This window comes from Salarias fasciatus, assembly GCF_902148845.1.
Source record: "Salarias fasciatus chromosome 7 unlocalized genomic scaffold, fSalaFa1.1 super_scaffold_4, whole genome shotgun sequence".
NCBI lineage: Eukaryota > Metazoa > Chordata > Actinopteri > Blenniiformes > Blenniidae > Salarias > Salarias fasciatus.
The window spans coordinates 19,188,728-19,206,988 of record NW_021941229.1 but is presented as its reverse complement, the minus strand read 5'-3'; the positions used below and the strand labels follow the sequence as shown (position 1 = coordinate 19,206,988).

Sequence of the window (18,261 nt, the reverse complement as noted above, 5' to 3'; positions counted from 1 at the left end):
GCATCGCACAGTCTGACCCTGTTTTTCTAAGGCTGGCGTTTATGACATTTTACCCTACTCTGGAAATAAATCAGGCCGGCTGAAACCCTACTGCAGAATGTTTTTTTTATACATCCTCTAGAAGCAGAGACTATTTTTACAACTGCCCCACAACAGAAGCAGACACGAGACATAATAAAGGAAATCGCCATCTTGCTGAACTCTCTCGAGGGAGATACGTAGACTAATACATCATCATTATTTTGCTTTATATTCAGGAAGAAAGAGCCAGAGGTATGTGGACACTGACATTTGCATGAGGAAATATGTGGAGATACAGTTCAAGATGTCTGCAGACAGAGAAAAAAGGGTTACATGCAAGTCTGGTGAACCCAAGTCGTAAGAATTGTTTGCTTAGGAGCAATTCCATTTAAAAACAAATAGAAGAGGCTGAAGATGAGCCAGAATAATAGAGTTTACTAGAAGTGTGTACTTCGAAAAAATGTAAACGTGTTGAGTCATATTTCCAAGAACTGAAGAAAAAAAAATCTTTGAAAACTAAATTCATGGCTGAAATTCAGCAGAAATGTTGCAAAAGCTGCTAATAACATTAAGGTCAGCATGTAGGAATTGGATCTATAGAGTCAAGGCTGCAGGGACTCGCGGCTACCTGCAGGTGTTTATTCAGAAGTGAAACTGTTGGAGAAAGTGAGCTTGAGGAGTAACGATGATGCGAGGTGAAAAATCAGCACAGTCCCGAATGTATGTACCAGATTTCATGGCAATCCATCACATTGTTGTTGAGCTGCTTCACTGACCACCGCACGTGCCAGCCAGGTAGGGTTTGTTTCCACCTGACGAAAACCACCTGCGTCTGTAAGACCTAATCTTCATCAGTCTAATTTAGTCTCTTATAAATTGCCGTATGAGAATATGGGAGGATTTAGGCTCAAAAAGTGCAACTAAAGAAGGTTTACGTGAAGCCAAAACACTACTGCTATAAGCAGTTTGTGGGATATTTTTCTCTGGCTGAAAAACAAAAAAAAAAAAACACTGTTTAGCAACTTTAGCAAATCAAGCTGAATGAAAATAAAAATTCCATGCATGGTGTGTAATTTCATGTTATGATTCACAGGCAGAAAGCAGAAAATTCACTGCACATCTCCAGTTTTGTTGTAGCGCTGTTTGGCTTTCTGTGGGGGATTTGCACGTTTCCTGCGGAGGTGCACGGGTTCTCTCTGGCTTCTTCCCACAACTTAAAGTCATGCTTGTTCGGCGAATTCATAATTGTGCATGAATGATTGTGTGTTTTTCTGTTGGCCCTGTGAAAGAAGGCCAACGCAGAAAAACGACATGTGTTTAAATGCAGCCTTCTAAATGAAATGTTACAAATGAAAGACTTTAACAACTCGACTATGGAGTCTCAGCAAACTTGTTGCATGGTATTTTACTTTCAAAGCTGCTGCCTCCCAGCCAGGTTCACTGATAAGCTTCAGCTCACTTTTTTCTGGAATCAGTATTTTCCAGAACTGCTGCCCCCCCCCCCGCAGTCCTCCTGGCTGCAGCATAAACAATGTCTCACTAATAATAGCCTGTATTGACAGTGGCTGCGCTGCATTAGCCGAGATAAACAAACACTGGTTTAAGTTTGTAGGAGCAGTCTGGAGGTTGTTAGTTTTTCTCAGCTTTTTTGTTGCTGCCTATCCTTTCTTGTTTTTGTTTTTTTTTTTTTTTGGGAAGTAAGTGTCTTCTTCCAACTAACTGATGTAACTGAGAAAGAACTTAAACAATAATTAAACTGAGTGACCATCACAGAAACACTAATAATATAACTACATGCTCATTACTGAGACAGATCCAACTGAGGGAGACAGAAAGAGCACTTTCCTAAGATTTTCTTTTATATGCACAAAAAAGTAAAATAACTTGACTACTTTTCAAAGCAGTAACTAGTAATCACTGATTTTGAGTAACTCGCACGGCACTGCTAGAATGAAACATCTGCGCCAGGTCGGTCGCTTGACGTTGTCCCTCTTCTGCGATCTGCATCACAGAGCGATGGTAAAGTTTTATATTTTATATTAGGATCTTAAACGTCTTTTAAAACTCACTTGTGGCCGATTTCATGCGCGATGGTGAATGCAGAACCGAGGCCGATGTCTTCATTGATGCTGCAGCTTCTCTCCGGCTCGCACATTCCAGCCACGGAGGCCAAGCCTACGACAGACACACACACACACACACACACACACATAAATACACACATGTATGCTAGACAAACATACAAACTCAGGGTCAAGGTGTACCAGCAGTCTTCAGAGACATGGTCATAAATGTGGGATTCCACGCGTATGAACTGCTGTTTGCAGCAGTGCTGAAAGAGAGATTCACGAGGGAGGGGGTGAAGGGGGTGGGGGTGGGGGTGAGGGGGGGTCCAGCTAGGCATCAGCAGCTAGTTGTGCCTTTGCTCCTTGAAAAACTGCTGGAAAACGTCTAGACAAGAATCAGATTTATATATTTCCATTCATGTAACAAGGGATCACGTCCAACGTGAGCCAGAGGAGGGAACATAAGAACCTTCCGTCCAAAGCCGTGCCCCCACCAGAAAACTGTCGGAAAACATCGGTGTTTTCCTCATTTCAGAACTGCAGTTTGAGGCAGGAAAAGGGAGAGGGAGGTGAAAGAAGAGGGATAGGTGAGGGTGCTTAAAGTTAAAACCACTCTGGAAACCAGGTGTCGCAGGTCCTTTTTTCCTCAAAGCCTGACAGGTCAGATCGGGAGACTGCAGGCAATTCTGAAGAGATTACATCTACAGGTGACTCGAAAGCAGATCGGATGACAGCTCAGGGTAGCTGTGTGTGTTGCATGTGTGTTAATATGCAAAAGGTCGATTCACTCAATTTACAAAACCAACATATTTATCTTCACTTATTTATTGTTTGGATCCAGTTTTGTTCTCATGTTTCCACATGTCACCACACAAAGATGCTCCATATATCCTAACTGACTCACATTCCATTGTGAATTAATTTTGATGAATTTCTTCATTTGTATTGCTGCCTAATTAATAACTGAACAACTGCTAATTCTGATTGTAAATTTTATACTTTTTGCCACACATGTTAAACTTTGGATTCTTTTTCATTATTTGTAATGACATGGTAAAAAGAAGAAGGAAAACGGGTTGAAAACACGAAGATGCAACCAAACTGACCATCAACAGCATGGTAGTTTCTTTCTATTGAGGCAGATTCGTAGGGACAAATACTCAGCGACTCAAGCCAGACAATACAGACTTGACACTTTAACTTGATTTTCAGAGATTGATTTCCTCCCCTCGTGTCCGACACACACAGGCTCACAGTCCAGGTTTGCTTCACATCAAAAACTTGGACCCAGCATAAAGGACGGGCTCTTCGGTCGGCGTTACCTTCAGATTCGTCTGTATAGTTTCCACGATCTCTCAGGCTCCCCTTGCTAAAAGTGGCATGACTTTTGTATCCTCTTTACTAAGAGGCTAAACAAGAATAGACTCGCAAATCAGGAGGCCACTGAAACCATTACTGTGAGGAGGAGAGCAGGGAGCCTGAAGGTGAAGAAAGAAGGAGGAGAGGGAGGGAAAGAAAGGAGGCTACTCTACGATTAGGTTAAGAATGCGTGTGTGTGTCGTGGGTGAGAGTAAGCACACACTCAGACACTCACACACACACACACACACACACACATAGTGCACTGCAAGCTGTTTTCTTAACACCGGGTGGACTGTGCATTATCTCCAGCCCCGTGATTACTCGGCGACCCTAAAGGCCAGCGATCTGACCTGAGACCGTGACCCCGCCAAGAGGAGAGGAGGCAGGGGGGGGGGGGAGAAGGGGGGGGGGGGGGGGGTGGAGGGAGGAAGGGGGGGGGGAAGAGGAGGAGGAGAGACAGCGAGGAAGCCAAGCAGATGCCAGGGCAATTAAAGCGACCGGGGAATGTGACGAATGCGGTCAATCTGTCAAACCACCCCTGAAGTCACAGTATTACCTCCAAGATATACTGTGGTGCCTGCGGGGCCTTTTACAAAGATAAGATGGGAAGAGAGGAGGGCTGGCTGAGGTAGGAGGTGTGGGGTGGAGCTGAAGAGGGTTGAGAGTCTTCTTTTTCCCACCCCTTAATACCCCCAGAGCCTGCATATCACCCACTTTATCTCCCTCCTGGATACTCTTAACACTCCCTATAATTGTCCTTTTCCCCTTCCATTTGCCTTTCAGCCCCTCTTCTTCTGCATTTCCTTCATCTTGCTCGGCTCTACTGACCATACCTCATCCTTTCTCTCTCCATTAACCTCAGCTGGAAGCGTGAGCACCTCAGACGAAGCGAGGACAAAGAAAGACAGAGCAGTTTTATAAACTGCGGGGAGGCAGTGACTGCCGCCGTCCAGATTCGAAGGGGTTCAGCCCGACTCGAGGAGGGAGCCGTGCCGAGGAGCTATAATAACACAAGTGAAAACATCCTTCTCATTATGTCTCGCAGGAGTCGTCTGGTGTTCCTCTGAAGGAGACTGCGAAGGCTGCTAAATAAGGTTTGTCTGAGGACAAGGCCGGACGAGAAAAAGAAAACTTCTCCAGAGGGAAAAGGGGGGTGTGGAGGTGGGGAGGGGGGGGGATCATCAACAACGGGTAAGGTTACCTATTTGGCAAGAAAACACACTTCATTCCACTTTGGTCCACTCACCTAAGGTACCGCAGGGTTTGTTCTTGTAGGTGCAGATGTCATACCTAAGAACAGACACAAAAACGGGGGAAAGAACACAAACAATTGAATTAACTCTACGTTTAAATTCTTTTCCTCCCCCTGGCTCATTGCCGTTTCATTCTTTCCTCGCTTAATCACAACGTCTGGCCAGATATAATCTCTCCCTTTAGCATAACAATAGTGTATAATGAAGTCATGACAGGTTCGGTTTCCAAAAAACACCTGGTTTGACTCCTCCGTCTATAGCATGAGGCTCTGGCTTCACGCAGACTTCAGTCATGAATGAAAGGAGGAAAGAAGCGGACAGGCTTCGGTCGCGCCGAGTCGCTGCTGTTAACCCCCGTAACTCACGCACAGGTAATCCAATAGAGCCACAATGCTTCAAGAACACATCATACATTTCAAATGAATGATCCAATCATTCCTAAAGCTTTTAATCTATTAAAACCAAGGGCACTGCAAATTTAATTTCACTCTCCTTCCTCTCCTCTCCCTCTCCCGTCCGCTCTCTCGTTGCTTTCCAGCTCCGAAACAGAGAGGTACAATTGTGACCTCCTTCAGGACGTCTATTTATTTTTGATTTATCTTCCCTTGTGTCTTTTTTTTTTCTCTTTCTTTTAATAAAGTTGAGAACCCATGGGTCCAAATAAGGCTCAACAAAGCAGCAGAGGTCTCTTCCATGATGATGAGTGAGGAAGAGTGTTAATGAAGGAGGATGACTGATCACCACGCTCCACAAAGGCCCCATTGTCTTTAAAAGTATTGGTATACACCTCCATGAGGAGTTCGGCATAAAAAAAAAATAATGTAATGATAATGTATTATTTAATGATATTACACACGACAATCACGGTGGAGTTTTCTCTGTCCTCCTACATTTTTAAAAAGATCCGCTCTCGACAACGCCGGTGGAGGGAATATACACCGTGGTTGCTAAGTAATGAGGCCCAAACAGTTCTGGCAACAATGAAGCAAATTCCAGGCAGTGACAGAGTTCTGCTGTGTTATGGTAACACCCCTGACATAAATTGCAGGTGACAGGTACAGTACGCCTGTAAAAGCACATTTTATTTTAAGAACGCCTCGCGGTTACAGGTAAGGAATCAGACCTTCTAGAACCTCTAGATTCACCGGAAATAACCTGCAACCTATTTGTTCCAAAAGTAGAAAATTACAATGAAACCAGTCGGTTTCACTGTCTGAGTCTGTGTTTACCGCGTGATGAGGACGGCGTTGTCGTGATGAGCCATCCCATTCTCTGGAATACTGTTTCCATCGCCGTGATGAGACAGGATGGACTTCTGCCACTTACAGAAGCTGTCCAGAGACTTGTCAGCATGATGATTGATTTCCAGGTTTGGCTGCAAAAAGAAAAAGAGGCACACATGCAAAACACCGCCTTGCGTTGCTCTTGTAGCATGGTATCAATCTGTGACAAATTACATTTTGCCATGATCTCAGATTGGGTTGCATTCTTTTATACATCTCATCATATTATATTATATTACATTGGATTATGGGTTGCCTTTATTTTGCATTATTACTGCCCATATACTCTGTGTCTGTGTGCTTAATGTATTGTGATGTTTGATGTCCTATTAGGTTGCATTACAAATTAAACAGAACATTCTTGGCAAAATGGGGTAGAGAGGTAAATTATAGACCCAAAAGATCCTTCTCCAATGTCTACCTGTTTGCTTTCCAATGAGGTATTTAAATGCAAAAAACGAGAAAAAACATCCTTAGAAGACAACAAGAAAGCAGCCATAAATTACTGTATTGTGATGACAGTGCTAACCAGCAGAGCCAGGGCACAACAATTATCTGGATGAATTATTTGGAAGAGCGCTGCACTGGGATCAGAGGAAGGCTAGAGGACCAGATTCTGGAAGAGCGAATGGTCCTCGGCCTGATTTAGGGGTAGAAGCGTTTGTGGTAAAGGTAAAACCATTCACAGCAGGAGGAGAATGACGAGTCAGAGGAGTCGATCAAAGGAGAAATGTCTGCAAAATCAATCTACTCCCATGAATTTTGACGACCAATCATGCAGTGCTGGTTCCAGCTTAAGTAATTAAACACAATCTCGAACAACTCAACGAAACATGTCTGCTTTTCTTTGCAGGTCTTCCAAACTGAGGACTGATGCTGCCTTCCTCTCGGATTAGAATGTGACTCAACTTTAAAGGAAAATGTCTTTTTTTTTTTCTTTTTACCTGACGCTAGATAAAAAGCTATGATGACCCTCCCCCCCCCCATTTTGGAAAAACCAGATGGTAGGAAGACACTGTTTCTCCCATCACACTTACATGCACATGTATGGTGCATGTAAAAATCCTCAATCGAGGCTCCCTGAGGGAAGATGCCTGAGCACATCTTTCATCTGAAGTGGTGGCCATATGGTGAATAGCCTCCCTTTTTCTCTCTCCCCCCCCCCCCACCTTATGTCACATAAAACACTGCAGCTCACTCACGCCAAGCGAATCTGATATACACTCGCTGCAGACGAGCGTACAGATACTAAACACTTGAAACGCAAAAGCAGTAACAGGGGACTTTATCTTACCTGATCTTCAGTCAGAACGATCAGTCGGGTCACTATAATGTTCACAACATTTCCTAGACTGGCATCACGGTAAAGTTTGGCAACCTGACCTCCAGAAAAGAAGAAAACACACAAAGTCAGACAACTGAACCACAACATCATCCAGAGCTGCTTGAGTTACCATGGCAGGAAAATATCTAAACAAATAGACTCAAAAATTAGTTGGTGCCACTTTTATAGCATTAGATGCCTTTATCTTACATTAGATACATGCAGACTGTGGACTGTGTTAACAGACAATGACTCCTGAAAATGTTTTAGGATCAATGCAGTTGTTTCCAGAACAAAACCATGCTTTAAATCTGCCACTGCATGAGGACCCAAAGATATCCAACATCCAACCTTCATAATAGCCCTCTGGATAAAGAGATTTCTTAAATGTACTTCAAACTTTTGATTTACTCTATTTTATTTATTTTTTTATTTTTTGCAAATTGGCAAACCTATCGTGATCATAACTTTTGAGAGACTTTATCTCTGTAAAGCACTCTTCTTTTTATCCCCAGTCATGTTGTTGACCTTTTGCACCAAATTCATAATGCAATATGATTTACTGTTCTGTTGTGAATAACACACCACTTACGAAATTTGAAAATCAATACTGTAATAGAAGCCAATTTGATTTGTAGCCAGTGCTTTCTCTTTTTTCTTTATTGTCTATGATATCCTGAATTGTGAAACAAAAATAATTTTCAAGTTATTTACTTGAGGGGTTCAATATTTCTTTTCAAGATATTTATTTTGTACTGGGGACTAAGTTCTGGGAATGATTCTCAAAGAAGTGCATGGAAAACAAAAACGAAAGCGAAGCGAGGCCAGTTTAAAATGTCCTGCGGTCAAACATGAATGAACTGTACTCTGCCTGGAAGTGTGACTGTCTGTCTCTCTGAGCTTGCCCTGCAATGACCCACATTACAGTCGACAAAATCATTTTAAAACAGCTAGTATTGGCAAACGTAACAACTTATCAATACATCTGGTCGGCCTCACATCTCACAACAGTCACAGAAACATCCGCAGAAACAATGTAGTTCTCAAACTTACAATGTTCATCACGGAAAGGATGTAGTGCTCGATGTCTTTGCGTCCGTGGTAGCCCACCATCATTTTATCAGCGACCACGAGCGTCTCCACGAAGCGCTCGGTGCTGATGGACCGCTTCTGCCTGCGTGTGGCATTTGACCGTTTGTTATCGTTTTCAGGAGCGGGGGACGAAGGTGTGCTAAACTGGCAAGGTGAACTGGTTTTAATGAGGTCTGTGAAACACGAGGAGACAAAAGCAGGTCAATGGATCTGCGGTACCATCCAGCCAGGGTTATGATGCGTCACGCGTCGGAGAGAGAGCTGGTTTGTATGTGATGGGTGCACATAGGGAGTCTGCCCCTTTGAACCTTGCAGCTAAAGCCTTTTGTTTTATGACCCAGATGCTCTGGGAAAAAGCTATAAGATGGTACATGTCGGGGCATGCTGGCTTCCTGGCGATGACAGCCTTTGCTGTTTCTTATAAGACCTTGGCCCAAATACCTAAATATCCACCTGGTTCTTTTTCCAGTTCGTCATATCTCAGCCGACGCAGCATTTTTTTTTCCGCCTCTGGAACCGAGTTTCAAAATCTGAACATGATTGTTGGTTCTATAAATAGGATGTGTGTTTCTATAAAAGCCGGAGCCAAGTGTTCCTCACACACTGAAGGGCCTCTCTTTTCGCGAAAACTGCAGCAGGAACTCACTCTTACAGGTTGAATGGTGTCCAGGGCCAACGGCAGCTATAGCACACAAGAGGCCCGGTCATGTCTCGCACAACCTGGGCCTAAAACCAAACCAGCACTTCCTCCAACTCGCTATGTATAGTTCTTCCTTTACGTCAGTTCCACCCACACAGAGTCCAAAACCAAATGGAGGTTCACCAACCTGAAATGCCACAGCTGAACTCCTGGCTATGCTCTTGTGGCGAGGGAATGGCAGACACTTTATAAATAACATGTTGCTGTGCTTCTTCCCGGCTCCATTCGCTGGAGATGGTGGAGGATATGTTCTTTAAAGGCTCTATTAAATACTGTTCTTCTTCTGTTGTTATAACGCCGTGCTTGTAGAGGGAGAGAAAACCAGTTGGGTTAAAAACAGCAAACATTCATGTTATAAATACAAAAAAATCTGATCTGATCTCTCACATGTGTTGGAGAAACATCACTTTAATTAATCTGGGGCACATGAAACAGTTACTTGCATTGTCACATTTCAGTTTTTCTTGTTTCAAACTGAAGGCAACATGAGTTGCCACAAAGACGAGTCAACACAAGTCGACTTCGTGTATTTACATCATAAACGGCTGCAGGTATGAGTGCCAAAACCTGGAAATATGTTTGCATTTTTGTATTTCTCGTTTCCTCATGCAAGGCACAGAGTTTCTGCTGTGAGTTTTAAAGATTAATACCTCAAAAGATAAAATATTAAACTCAGGGTTTACAATTTACAAGCTTTATTCATAAAAAAGGCCTGTGAATACCCGATTTCTGCAAGCATTTACACATATTCAGCATAGCTTTTACTTAAATGTACATCTAATTATCTCAATAAAGTCCCCCGCAATTCTATTTTGTTTATTCCCTAAAAGATCCCTTTCTTATTATCTTTTTTTATATTTATCTGGTTTTGAATCATTTCGCCTCTCCTAGGTCATTTGAATAATTTAGCAATATTTTTTTTTTTTTTTGTTAGCAAAGCATTTAATCTTGGCTGATTGGTAAATTGATCGTAACATAAACATTCCATGTCAACAGAAGCTGCATTGTAATAGCAATCCCCCATAAACGTGAACATACTTAATAACAGTCGCCTGTTTTCAGCATGAAGGTAGTTTATGTCAGCTGTTTTATGATTGCTTCTTCTTGTTCTAATTATCCAACTGCTGTTCCTTCAACAAACATCCAGATTAGAAACCATCTCAGTCCAACTGGATGATGCAATTTCAGGTGTAAAGAAAGAATCCAGCACTGATTTTCAGTCTCTTTTAAAAATTTCGTTAGTTTTTAAATCAAACATCAAGCTTTCTAGTTTCTCGTGAAGCTTCGGAATTCTTTCATGTTGTGTAATTGTGAAGATACCACGTAAGTTTCTTGCTTTACGAACGGAGCGCAAAGACAAATCTATTGTGCGAAATATGCATGATAGGCTATTTTAAGAGAATAAACACTTCAATTATTCAACCGCTTTGTTAAAGTGCAGCTCGCACTGGCTCCGCTTCCAACTCCAAACACATTCCCTCATGTAACCTCCTCATTCTGATTAAGGACGTGTTTAAATGCACACAGTGCATTAGCCACTAATCTGCACTCCGAGTCCAGAACCCCACACAATCAATTACATCGAGACCAACACTGAAACGTTTGTCTCTCCCCTTCAGTGCCCCCCCCCCCCCCCCACCCCTTGAATATAAACCGGGAAAAGTCCTTGAGTTTTGGGTTAATAGGAAACACTGGCTTGGCTCTGTAAAAAACCACAATAAGCACAATTAACCACATATCACACTGGCTTACAGAAACATTTTTCGATTTGGGGGTTTTTATAGTGTGTGATGTCAAGGTCTCAAACTGTCCAGACAACTGATTACATTAAAGCAGAGACACAGTTTTGTCCATTTTTGGTGCTGTAAGAAAAAAAAGAGCAAACACTAATTCGATTTATGATACTCAGCAGCGGGTCTTGCCAACACATTTGGCTTCTTTTTTTTTCACATGATTACATTTGCCAATAAGAAGCAGAGCCTTATTTTTGCTCCATCTTGCAAGTTATTGTGAAGCAATGGGGGATATTAAAATTTCTTCCAATTCCTTGATTAGTGAAGAAACGTGTGTGTGTGTGTGTGTGTGTGTGTGTGTGTGTGTGAGCGTGAATAAAAAGCCTGAGGACTAAGAGCTCAGACAGGTTAATCAGATGCCTTGTTAGTGCATTTGCTTTGAGACTGCAGGCTGGAGTGTGATCTCACCCAGTGAAGTGTGATAGCGCACAAGATGGGAAGAAAGGCCTTTATCGCAGGTCACTGACATGAAGTGATTCTTCAACATAAGCATCACCTGCCTGCAGGCTCGCCTTGCCAAGTGGAAAGAAGCCAACAAAACTAAAACCAGACTAATCCTCTGAAAAACTGCCTGCAACGAGAGCATCCCGAAGCTAAGTGTGTGTCAGTTATCTGCACCGCTGAGAATAATGTGTCATGAAATAACGTCTTACTGTAACACCAGCGCTTTTGGCAGTCATGCTCCAGTAACTGTTTTATGGTTTACAGTACAGTTTTCATTACTTAACATACTTGAACACGAAAGGAGTGTTGTGGAGCCGCTGTCTCTCTCTCTGTCTTACTCACTGAGCTGTTTCGATTTAGCATTAGTGTTATATGAAGCTGCTGTTTCTAGTCAATAGCAGCCGTATTGGTATCAGTGTGGTAAAAGGGGCAAACAATTTTTACTCAGCTGCAATCGGGGATAAAAAATGGTATTACTTTACTAGGTAATGAAAAAAGTAACTAGTTACGGGAGAAAGTAACCCTTGCACTCCCTCAGTTATTCATGCCTCAGTCATGTTCACGCAGCTGTATTATTTCAGTGTTCCCGTGTCTCTTTCGCTGAGTGTCAGTCAAATGGTTCTCTCATTCAAACCGAGCGAAAGCACTGGTTCGTTGGAGGAAGATGCTCTGTGGTGCGAACGTTGACACTTCTTTAGAAATGAACTAATGGCAACAAAAAGAAGCAGTGATCTAAACAGCTAAGATAAACTACAAACATGAACAGCAGCAGACTAACTCCTATAAATGGAAGCCGGCATTCATTCAGGCCTGCTAATAGATCACAGCTACTATGGATACAAACGAGTGTTGATGTTAATAATCGCAGCCGAACATCTTTCACGATGGGTTCAGGAGGACGGGGCCCGTTTAAGATGGATAAGACGTTCCTCCTCCAATAAATACAGGCTTAGTTAGATAATCTGCTATAAGGACCGACGGGGTTACTATTTCACTAAACTCTTGTTTACCGGTTTAGAAATGCCTCACTGAACCCTGAACTACATCTGTCCTCCTGACAGCAACGTGTGTAAAAACCGCCATCTTGGACTCACCAGGCCCTTGCAGTTGCTGAGTGCCACTCGGGTCGTGCTGTGCTGATTTTGCAAGAATCCAACATAGTGGCAATTATCTACTCCGTCATGTCTCCACTCCAGCCCTTCCTTGCCCCAGTACTCCACTGTGAAATGCTTCGACACCAGGTGGGGGCTTAGAGTCAGGTTCAAGTGAAAGTGCTTCCCATAGGCCGACAGTCTGTAGAACAGACGGGTGTCCGTGGGATCCGGAGGGTCGGACGCGGGCTGCGGTCCCACCACGGGGTCCCCGGCCCCCCGTCTCCGTCGGCCCGGCCGGTGGTGCTTCACAGTGTAGCTCAGGAACTCGCCGTTTTCATCCACCCGTACAGGAACAGTCAGTTGGTAGTGCTGCAGGTAGGACAGGAACTCCTCTTTTACAGAAAGAAGGAGGTGAAAGGTAAATAATAAGAGATGAACATGAACATAATCCAGCCTGCGAGGTGTCATCGTGTTCTTCTGTTCAGAAATAAGATAATGATGAGCAATGCTTCCTTCAACAAAACACATTCATGATTGATTTAATACAAACATTTCACTTTCTGCAGATGCAAACCATATCGTCAATAATTTTTAGCAGCTAAGGTATACTTGTTTAACAGCCTTGCATAGGAGTGACATGCATAATCGCTTCTTGATTGTACAGGTGGTAATAATTTCAGTCATATCAGCATTAAAATGGCATAAATCCCATTCTTTGACTGAAGACCCTCTGAGAGCCATTCTGGATACAATATTTTGTCTTGAAGCTGCCACAACTTAACCTTTTCAACTTTCATGATACAAGAAGCTGTTTGTTGTTGTTGCTTTACATAAAACACACCAGTCATCTGCAATACCGTGTCCAGTTATATGTCTAGAAAACAGAAAAACTTCAACACTGTTAACCTGTTTTACAAAACTTAGAAACTAGCAATTCAAATGTAATTGCTTTCTTCAATTATTTCATAATGAAGATACCTTTTTTGGAGGTGTGCATCTGTATAAACAAACCTACTTTAAACCTTGGACCACTTATCAACTTCATTCTGTCTTCAAAGCTACAAAATTCACTGATTCATTGCGAGATACCTTGAGAGTTGTGTGAAAGTCTGTTGACGCTCTGAAATTCGGAAGCGGCCATAACCACCAGGCTCAGTGTCCAAGTCAGCGTCTTCCACAAAATTTCCATAATTCAGGAAAAGCTGTGACATGGGGTAGGGGCAGAGGGCGCTACAAGCGGGTCATAAGCACACAGTCGGTATCACCGTGCCACACCATAACAGGTCCGTGGTCCCGTCTCCTTTGCCGAGATGCTCTCCTTGCAGGACTTGAAGGCTCACCCGGGTCTCAGATTTCTCCTGAAGGCGAGCGCTTCCACATCTCAGTGGCCTCTGAACTCATGTCAGCAGCTCGCAGAAAACACTGTAATCCATCAGACACTGTCAGTCTGCAGGTGGAACTCCAAACCGGAAGCTCTATATTGGAAACTTGTCTTGACCAATCCATGTGCATTCCTGTGGAGGGAATCAGTGGAGGACAGTGTTTGGCTTTGAACCTTCAACCCAAGTGTTTGTTAATGCTGAACCGATGAGCTACTGTTCCAAGAACTGATTGATAAAGGTCTCTGAGGGGATCGGGTTCTAAACAGGTTCTTCTTAATCAGTGTGGACAATACTGACTTTGATTATATTCTAAGAACCAAATTTAATTGTCAAAACTTGAAATGAGAATTTCCGTTTTTAAGCTATCTAAACTCAACAATGCTATCTAGACACAACAAACTGCTTCTAGTTATTATCAGAAATTGAGTTTCCTGATCATTTTAAATTCGATAGTTTGAACTGATTAACAAGTTATTTTGCTGAGCAGGCCCATTTGAACCCACTGTCTTGGCCTGTAATGAATGTTTTTTTCTGCATTTGTTGATATGTTAATGAAAATATGTCATATTAATTGTACATGCATTGTTTAGGGTTCTTTATGAGCGTTTCAAAATTTGTGTTTAATCTGGTAAAATATACATCCGCCACTTCCAGAGATTCTGCAGACCAGGTTATGACCACGACAAAAGCTGTAGTTACTGATTAACTAATCACTACATTTTAAAAAAATACAGAAACCTCTGCTGTACTGGTAACTCAGATGAAGTTTATCTAGGCGGCTTGAATGATTTGGGCAAACAGGATATTCAAAACATCTTCTTGCTAGAGTCCAGAGGACAACTCCCCAATTTCTTGTGATTTCAGTGACCAAATCAATAACCACTAAGGTTATTGGTATCATTTTAAAATCAATATCTTTGATTCACCGACATCCATTTAGGCAAAACAACACACGTCCACACATCCATCCACCTAAACTGTTTTACTCTAATTCAGAGCTGTGGGTGGCTGGCGCCAATCCCAGCTGGCTAAAGCCAGAGGATGGTACGCTCCGTCCTTCACAGAGACGAACACAGTCACACATACTGGCAATCCAGAGTCTCCGGCTAATCTCAGAGGAGGAAACCCACAGGGAGAACATGCAGTTCCAAACAGCAGAGATTCAAGACTCCAGCTAATGTCGGGTCTCTGAGGCATTAACCATGCACAGACAACGCTGTGTCTGATATTATAAGAACACTTCAGACACTGACAGCGTTTAAATGATTTAGCTTTTTCATAAAAACTAATTTTTGAGATTTTGCATGAGTCTTTGTCAACTATTTCATCAGCTTTTATGGAGCAGATTAGGATTATTATGAAAAACTGAGGTTGCCTGAAAAAGGTGGAAATGTCCCAGAATGCCTCTCTGATCTGTCTACCACTTCAAACCACAAAGATATCAGGTTGACAGCGATGAAAACCAATAAGAGCAGAAACTTGTTAATATTTATTTATTTACTTATGCTTTGAATTACTCAGTCAGTGGACTGATGGAAGCTGCAGCCTCTCTGAATGAATGAAACTTGATGTTTGGATTTGCTGCTCTCTCTCAGCAGATCGTCCTACATGAACACGTTACTTAAACAAATGCTGCCAGAAAAAGGAGCTTTGAAGTGCTGTGCACAAATATCCACCGCCTCGCTTTCATTTCTGCAGATTGTAAACTTTCTTGCTTTCTTCTTCTTTTTATTTTTTTTTTTTACTTACTGACGCGCGTCGCGGCAGCACGCGCAAACTTTCGGCAAACGCTCGGCGGATCCAGGTGATCGCGGATTGGTGTCGACCGGGACTCCAAAAAGAGCTCCCGGAGAGGAGGATCTTTCCTCCACAGCTGCACCGACAGCCCCAGCGGTCCAGACAGACACACAGACAGCGCTACCTACTTGGCCACTCTGACCCAGACAGTTGGCAGGCGGCCCGCATGCATTACGCCGGTACCTCAAGCCTCAAGGAGCGTCTGCAAGTCCGAATAAACCGTGGTTTTTCTTAAGCAAAGCGTGGGAAGCTTTCAGGGATGGTCTGAGCTGGCGGGCTCTTGCAGAGTTGTAAACTTTACACCCTGCAAATGTGTGTGTTTTTTTTAAGAGGAAAGCTCGTGCGTAAATGTTGCCAGAAGTACGCGTTTTTCCATGCAACTTTACCTCCCCAGAGCTTCCCTGAGACAGACCCACGCGACCAAGTCAAACTAACGCAAAGACAACTTTCGAGTGCATTAAAATAGATATAAATGTATATTTACCATGCTCATCTTCATTGTCAGCTCCGGTCCGAGTGTGCAGGGGAGAGCACAGGACAAAAGGCTTCTGCAGCTCTCAAGTTCCGCACACAAACCTCCTCTGCTGCCTTCTTTTCATCTCAATATGAACTCTTCCATCCTCTCAAATCTGCGCTCAGACCATACAGCAGCAGCAGCAATATCTCAGCTCCAGACGCTGTCACCCCCCCACAAAAAAAAAAAAAAAAGAAAGACAGAGCAAGTTACTCAGCTTTTTTTTTTCCTGAGTTCTGGATTTCCTCCAGCAGCAGGATCTATTTTCAGCCTATCTGCTCGTCTTTATAATCTGAACTTTGTGTTCATGGTTGTGGCTCAGAAGAAGAACAAGAAGACGAAGCAAAAAAAAAAAAAAAAAAAAAAAATAGTGCATCCAAACACCAGCAGAAGTTGGCCTGGAGCTGCTCCTCCTCACTACATTGCACGGACCGCTTGTGTCCGTCCCGCACAGCTTCAAATTGTCAGCTTTTTCATGGGGGAGGAGGTGACGTAAGTGCAGATGTGCCTCTCCGGTCCATCAGCTGTGCGCATGTCTGTCTATCAGTGCTGCCCTGAAATAACACCAAACCCTGAGCTCTGCAGCCGGCAGACCCCTCACTGCCTCACCCTCACACCCTGGAACCCGGGAGCTGCTGCTGCTGCTGCTGCTGCTGCAAACCCCCTCCCAAAATAAAAAAAATTCATTCATTCTAACACCAAACACAACTTATTACAAACAGTCACACCTGGAGATGCCCAATTCTAACTTTAGAGTACTATGGAGAGGAAAACAACACATTAATAGAGCCAAGCAAAAAAAATACATGAAAAAAAAATCAAAGATGAAAGTAGAATGAGTGCATTTATATTATTATTGTACTTAAGTATTCTCATTTCCCACATCCAGCTCTCAAACTCTGATAAGTATTGTATACCCGGATCAAAATCAGCAATAAAAATAAAAGCCAGCACATGCCTTCATAAATAATTATATAGCTTGCAGTTAAAAAAAAAAAGCAAAATATGTAGGCATTAAATCAGATATTGTGCTTAGAGTTGACACACATCGAAGTGTTTACATTGCCACATTTACTTCACAGCAACAGAAAACGTTTTTAATGTGTAGTAGTTTTTTCAGAATTTTGAAAACAGATGCAATCATTCATACCTTTTGGATTCAATATTGTACTTAACAATGAAACAATGAAAAATCAGTGATGCAAAAAAAAATTCTCATTTTCAAACCCTCACCCATCCACATTCTACTTAGAGCTGCAGATACCTGTTGAATTTCACATCAATGCACCTGATAATCCTACAAAACACAACATTATCCAAAGCTTAAACAGGTTTGTCAAAATGTTTTTGGCACACAGAAATAATAGAAGCAACTAAAAGTAAAATGTGAGCCAATCCATTGTATTCATAAGGTATTTGTGAATTGTGGAATAAAATATCGAAAGTCAAGCTTTCAGAGCAAGCTCCAAAAAGTAAATGATAAAATTGGTATCCCTGTTTCATTAACATAGAGACAATAACTGATTTTATAATAGCTGAAATTTTATTATGAATCTAACATAATAATCATCAGTAACTGCATTGAAAGCAAGCTGGAAGTGGAATTATCTTGTAAATGCCTCAAACCTCAAACTTCCATTCATCAAAATCTGTGAGAATTCCAGAATGTTTTCGACTTCTTTGCGTTTTTCCTTTGATCATGTGACTTCAATCAGTTGTACTATCGCTATTATTTTACCAAAAAATAGGCACATCATTGGAAAGAAAAACAGGAGAAATAAGTGTACTGTAAGTCTTCAACTTCAATTTTATCCAATTAATTGTTTCACATTCCTTTCGATTTGCCACGTGGCCCAAAGGATCAACACAAAGGAGGCTCCACAACTGTAAACGTTTGCTTACACTGCCGTAAAGACACTAATAACACTCAGAGACCTTGAGTCAAGTTGATTGCTGACACTGTTCCACTTTCGCTTGTGTTGAATCTCTTTAAACGTGTAACTCTTTCCACCATTGGCAAAGATATACTTTCGGGATCATGAAGCACAAATACACATCATGAATAAAGTGCCATGTCAGTGCTGTGTTGGTCTAATATTAGAATAATCCATGAACATGTGGACTCTACTTTATGGA

At 42.4% G+C, this 18,261-nt stretch overlaps 1 protein-coding gene across 1 annotated transcript in view; it reads right to left on the bottom strand.

Moving 5' to 3' along the window:
* The window catches only part of adamts6 (ADAM metallopeptidase with thrombospondin type 1 motif, 6), a 57,762-nt gene extending 41,580 nt beyond the window's left edge, over positions 1–16,182 (bottom strand). Inside the window, exons 1-9 of the mRNA XM_030084773.1 lie at positions 16,096–16,182; positions 13,522–13,946; positions 12,433–12,824; positions 9,229–9,403; positions 8,363–8,574; positions 7,280–7,363; positions 5,932–6,077; positions 4,696–4,739; positions 2,091–2,196 (exon numbers count right to left, since the gene is read on the bottom strand). Of these exons, the coding sequence (XP_029940633.1) occupies positions 2,091–2,196; positions 4,696–4,739; positions 5,932–6,077; positions 7,280–7,363; positions 8,363–8,574; positions 9,229–9,403; positions 12,433–12,824; positions 13,522–13,621 (1,259 nt within the window). The 5' untranslated portion in view covers positions 13,622–13,946; positions 16,096–16,182. The remainder of the gene's footprint in view (positions 1–2,090; positions 2,197–4,695; positions 4,740–5,931; positions 6,078–7,279; positions 7,364–8,362; positions 8,575–9,228; positions 9,404–12,432; positions 12,825–13,521; positions 13,947–16,095) is intronic.
* Positions 16,183–18,261: the final 2,079 nt, after the last annotated feature.